Source organism: Musa acuminata, chromosome BXJ2-4 (genome assembly GCF_036884655.1).
Source record: "Musa acuminata AAA Group cultivar baxijiao chromosome BXJ2-4, Cavendish_Baxijiao_AAA, whole genome shotgun sequence".
NCBI lineage: Eukaryota > Viridiplantae > Streptophyta > Magnoliopsida > Zingiberales > Musaceae > Musa > Musa acuminata.
Genome location: NC_088341.1, coordinates 45310853 through 45316103, shown reverse-complemented (window position 1 = coordinate 45316103; position 5251 = coordinate 45310853). Strand labels below are relative to the sequence as shown.

The window sequence follows — 5251 nt, the reverse complement described above, 5'->3', positions numbered from 1 at the left end:
GAATAGTTTCTTTTCCGCTATGATAGCAAACATGCATTCAGACTCGAAAGATCAGAAAGAAACTGCTTTGCATTTAGCTTCAGTTTTCTTATAGATTTGTCACAAAGCATTCACTGTAAAAGATCGTATTCTTCTCCTCTATTACAACTTATACTCGAGCTCGCTACAATTCACATCTCCCATATTGATAATGAAGTGATAGATCCAGAAAAACACAGCTAATGAGATATATGATCCGCCAACAAAGTTTAGCGTCTTTTCTTGGAGAGGGCGATGACATTGACGGCAGTCTCTGGGCTCGTTCACCTCCTCACATCGTTCTTTTCTTGGAGGGGCGGTGATCGTCGTCACAGAGTGCTTCTGCAGACTTGTTGACCTTCTCACATTCGTCGATCCACTGGGCATATATGTATATATATATGCATTGATTACTTTATTCTTTAAGAGGAATAAAAGGAGTGGGAACCAATAATCCTATTTCAATATTATTTTCTCATCATGCTGTACACGCTTGTTAAAGAAGATGATGAGTTTTGCAACCGATACCAGCCTTGCTGATCTCCGTTATCCCGTAGAATTATGTCTGCTGAGAAGAACAGCACCAACAAGATCCGACAAGGGAAGAAGACATCGGCATCCTGCTTCGCCTGCTTCTCCAGCTCTGCCGATTCCGACTCCGGTTTCCCGGAGGAGTCGAAGCCAGGCGCGGGCTCCAAGCGCAAGCTCTCATCCTGCTTCTCGTGGCCTCGGTGTCGAAACACGAAGAAGAAGAGGAAGGGGAATGCGGCACTCCTCAATGCTCCGACGCCACCATCAACTGATCTTAATGCAGTTGAAGGGAGGTCACCACTTGCTCAGGTCAGAGAGATTTACCTGTCTGCATTGGTTTCTTTTCGGTTAGAGTGAACATGAAATCGAAGTGCTTCATATCCCAATTACTGTCGACAAGTTCCGAAACCTTTCCATGAATCTTGAGTAATCTTGGAATTCTTATGGACTGTTAGATCCTAAACTTTTCTTCAATCCAAGACATTCACAAACTACGAAAATGTCTCAAGGCTGTAATGTTAGATCCTTCATGCGTGTCATGTCAGTTGACTGAGACTTCAATTTTGAATCAAGTTGGGACATGTCGCGGTGCTCAACTTAACACACCCAAATATGATATCTCAGTATATCGTTACGGCCGGCATTTCATATCGCAAATAATGTTGTAGTCGGAAGCTGAGAGGTATAGGAGTCCAAGTGGTCGCCTCTACGTGGAAGTGTCGTGCCGAAGCTTTCGCGCTTCCTTTTCCGTGGGAGTTGTGCGTCATCTAGTGCGGCTTCGCTGTCGTCCCGAGTCAAACTCTTCATGGTGATCACGTCAAAGATGGGATTAATGCGTAGTAGTCCATGTTTCGTGAACGTTTAATATATATACATAGACGTGGTTTAATGATCTGTGAATGCAGGAGTGTAATAGCGGTATCCAAACCAAAATCGAGGATCAGCAGCAGCAGCAGCAACAAGCAGAGGCAGAAGACGATCCAAAACTCGACTCACGCGGTCAACATGTTGTCACCCACAGCTCACCTGAGATCGATTGTCGGTCGCAATTGGCTCCACAAATCGGGGCGAGGAGCAGCAGGCCAACAACATCCCGGTTCGGCCGTGCATCCCCCCGCGGACCGGTTCGATCGGAGAGGCTCGTGCTGTCTGTCGTCGGGCCATGGATCACGGTGGCGACACTGGCGGTGATGGTGTTCTCCGGTCGTGCAGCTGCTATCATTTGCTTGTGTTCCTGCTTCTATTTGCTCCCACTCTACAGATGGCCAGTCTCGGCCGATGCATGGTTCAAGAGAAATTGACATGAGATCCGACGAGAGTAAAGAAACACAATTATAGAAGAACCGATGAAGAAAAGTTACCACTGACACACTTCAATCTATCAAAGCAAGAATAGCCTGTTGCATGCGAGAATATTTGTCTTTTTTTATCTATTACATCATATGAATTGGCAAATTCCAGTGCTTCTTCATATTGGTAAAGCATATGAATTGTATCAAGAATGATACATGGCAAGCAAAATCTCATATTGGTAGAACCAAACGACAAGACCACAATAAAGAAAGCAATTAACTTAATGGTGGATTATCACAAAGTACACAGCACAAGGGGTAAGACTCCATCTTGAATAGGAGCTATGTTTATATAAATGCCAGTTTAGAAATTGGTACAACAATCGATGTTTCCTCTTTAAATAAACAACTTCAATGATACAAAAGAATCCCTCTACATGATAGGCTGGCTACACATGAACGATATACAAACAGTGATAAGATGACCAAAAAAGAATGTAACAACTCGAAGCCTTGCACAATGGAGGCCGCACTTACAATCTCCGTCAGAATCTCCACAATTTGGGTAACACCAACATGTAGAACTAATCATGATCTGGGGGTGGCGCTAATCCAGAGCAGCTTTATTCCTCTTTGCAGTCATGGACTTGGGCAAGCCATCAAATATTGGCCTAGCAAGGACGTCTGGTTTCAAGATCCACTTGCTTCTAGGCCAGAGGGAAGAGTTATTATCAGGGTCCTGCGATTGCAAACACGAGGTGCTGGAGGATTTCCTGACAGAAAAAAGACCTTCAGTCTTGACAGAATCACCACCGAGGATGGCACTCAAGCGTTTGGTATCGGTATCAGTCCTGCTCCCTGGTTTTGGCCTCGGTGCTATTCCTTTTCCTACCCTACCTGAGAATCCACCATTGCTATCCAAAAATTCTGGGGTATCAGTTTTTTGACGTCTCCTAATAGATCTCTCAGTCTCATTATTATCCGCAGCTTCTAAAACTGTATTTTCCCCAGTGATGTCTCCATTTTCTGTTGAGAATCCATTTGCCAGACTTCTAGACTTCCTATGCCTCCTTGGAAATGGATCAGAAGTGGGAGATTCTTTAGATGATAATTCATCATTCAAGCAGCGTCTTCCTACTTTATAGTCTGCCATCTCCGCGCCTCCAAGCTCTGGTCTCCGTTTATTGGGGGTGAGACCGTAGTATCCCTGTAACTTGCTCATTGCAGGAGAAACTTTACATGCAGAAGGTTTCCAGTTGAGGGACTCGATCAAATCCAAAACATCATTACGAGGTTGATAGGGCGGAGAATGCTCTCTGCAATAAATGAATCATGAGGAGACAACTGATATCTTGCTGCCATGTTCATAAAACAAATATGAAAAAAACAGGATGCATCAAAAGATAGAAGCTACTTGTGCAAATTTCAATCTTTCTTTATTTCAGTATGTCATCAAGAACAACTCAGACGAGCTCCAAACACAATATATTCTCGCATCAGTGCTCATATCCTTACACATATTCAGACATATGCAAAAACAATATATTGTTTCAAGCCGAAGACAAGAGGAAATACCCGTTCTCTACTGAACCGTCGCATAGATAAGTCGACGGAGGATGCCTTCCGGGCAGAGGAATTTGCAAGGATTTGTGAGCAAACATCTGAAGATCCGTCACTAATCCATTTAATCGTTTGATGTCTGCCACCTGAATAATCAAAAGCACAATAAAATTATGTTTCTTCAATTGCAGCGGTTTGACCAATGTTTTTATGATTCATAACAATTACCTTGACACCGATGCAAGCATTCAAACAGAATTCCAATTACCTCGACACCATACTTAATCGCAACACCAGCAAGAGTGTCCATCTTGGAGACGCGATGATGGATATGACTGGATCCAGCGGACGAGCCAGGCGAGGAAGACGGCGACGACGGAGAAGGCAAAGACGAGGTCACGTTGATCGTCGCAATGCCTTCGATCTCTGTCGGTCGGCGTACGTTTCCGTCCAAGAAGCCATCCGCGAAGAGTTGAAAGTCCCTCCGGCTCATCATCTCCGCCAGCATCTCTGAAGACAAAAATCTGCCTCTCGCTCGTCCCGATAAACCAAAACAGACAAAAAAAAGTGATCTTTTTCACATCAGAAGCCCCAATTTGTCGGTCGACGAACGAAACAAACTCCAAAACTTCACAAGAGAGGGGGAACTCTACAGAATTGGGGGAACTACGCAGAGTAAGAAAGAAAGAACAAAAGCCAAATCTAGACAGGTAGATCGGTGGGTTCGGAACCAAATATCGATGAGAATTCAGTTAATCTCGCATCGGATTCGTGGAACCGCAAATAAAAAGATCCCAGCTAATAATAGGAAGGGGGAATGGAGGACGCGGGGAGCGAGTGCGGTCGATCGTCAGTTCAAAGAATGCTTCCATTGCATCTCACACGGTTTTCAAACCGATAAAGGTATTATTATTACCACTGCTACTGTCTCATTGTTGTTTTTTCTTTTAATGCTTTAAAACTAATAAAGATAATATATAAGGCAAAATTATAATTATATATATATATATATATATATATATATATTGATAGTCTGTGAATTTTTTATTCTCCTCTCTAATTTTGTGTTAGAATATGTATTCTTGTAGAATCTAGAAATGTAGATATGCCTCTGTATCTGTTCCAATTCAATGATAATCTTTAAGTATCATATATTTATATATGTTATTGAAAATAATCTATTCGTACTTCACTGCAACAACAACTTCTAATTGATTACACTAATCTTTTAAGTCATTAAGATAGGGAAAAAGCTATAAGATGCGCTCTTGGAAATTTATTGTTTTTCATGCAATTCTTTGGGTGATAAGAATATTAAGGGAGCATCAATTTTTTGTTTTTCAAAAAATAAAAACAAAGTAAATTAGAAACAACAGTTTCCAAATTTTCACTTTTAGAGTGTCAAAAATAAAACCTTGGACTTTTTTTGGAATAATACAATTTTGGATGTGTGACGAGATGAGAAGTTTTTAGATTAACTTAAATCCATAAATTTCTTTTGGATAGGGTAAGAAGTGATTTTTAGATCAGTGCAATAAGATCTAAAGATTAAATATGTACTAAAATTGAATTTGGCATGTAACTGGGTGGTTCTTTAATGAACTACCAGAATTACAACGCATTCTTACTCTCTATATCAAATTAAATAGTTGGATTGTTCGATATGTTGAGGATTTAATATCAACAAGTTTGAGTCTATTATAAACTTGGTGTTGAAAGATTAGTGAGCTCGATAAAAAAAATTATAGAAAATAATGTTGGAGGCATATTTAACAAAGATTCCTCTAATGCTTAGTGCTTAAGTTCATAAATTGGAATAAAAATAATTTAAGATTCAAATGGCTCAAAGA

At 41.0% G+C, this 5251-nt stretch overlaps 2 protein-coding genes across 2 annotated transcripts; one reads left to right on the top strand and one right to left on the bottom strand.

Moving 5' to 3' along the window:
* Positions 1–569: 569 nt before the first annotated feature.
* On the top strand, positions 570–2058 carry LOC135609261 (uncharacterized). The gene is made up of 2 exons (XM_065102370.1): positions 570–858; positions 1455–2058. Exons 1-2 carry the CDS (start codon positions 580–582, stop codon positions 1848–1850), a joined length of 675 nt encoding a protein of 224 aa, XP_064958442.1. The 5' UTR covers positions 570–579; the 3' UTR covers positions 1851–2058.
* A 99-nt stretch (positions 2059–2157) lies between these two features.
* Positions 2158–4288, bottom strand: LOC103982389 (uncharacterized). The gene is made up of 3 exons (XM_065106711.1): positions 3670–4288; positions 3417–3547; positions 2158–3157 (listed from the first exon to the last, which is right to left on the bottom strand). The coding sequence occupies exons 1-3, from the start codon at positions 3907–3909 to the stop codon at positions 2449–2451; spliced, it is 1080 nt and encodes a 359-aa protein (XP_064962783.1). The 5' UTR covers positions 3910–4288; the 3' UTR covers positions 2158–2448.
* Between the last annotated feature and the right edge of the window lie 963 nt (positions 4289–5251).

What these genes read in the sequence shown, in the direction of transcription:
- LOC135609261 (XM_065102370.1), top strand. Translation starts at nt 580, where the DNA reads ATGTCTGCTGAGAAGAACAGCACCAACAAGATCCGACAAGGGAAGAAG. An exon ending in GGAGGTCACCACTTGCTCAG is followed by an intron (nt 859 to 1,454) that starts GTCAGAGAGATT and finishes CTGTGAATGCAG; the next exon opens with GAGTGTAATAGCGGTATCCA.
- LOC103982389 (XM_065106711.1), bottom strand. Translation starts at nt 3,909, where the DNA reads ATGCTGGCGGAGATGATGAGCCGGAGGGACTTTCAACTCTTCGCGGAT. An exon ending in CGATTAAGTATGGTGTCGAG is followed by an intron (nt 3,548 to 3,669) that starts GTAATTGGAATT and finishes TTGATTATTCAG; the next exon opens with GTGGCAGACATCAAACGATT. An exon ending in GACGGTTCAGTAGAGAACGG is followed by an intron (nt 3,158 to 3,416) that starts GTATTTCCTCTT and finishes CATTTATTGCAG; the next exon opens with AGAGCATTCTCCGCCCTATC.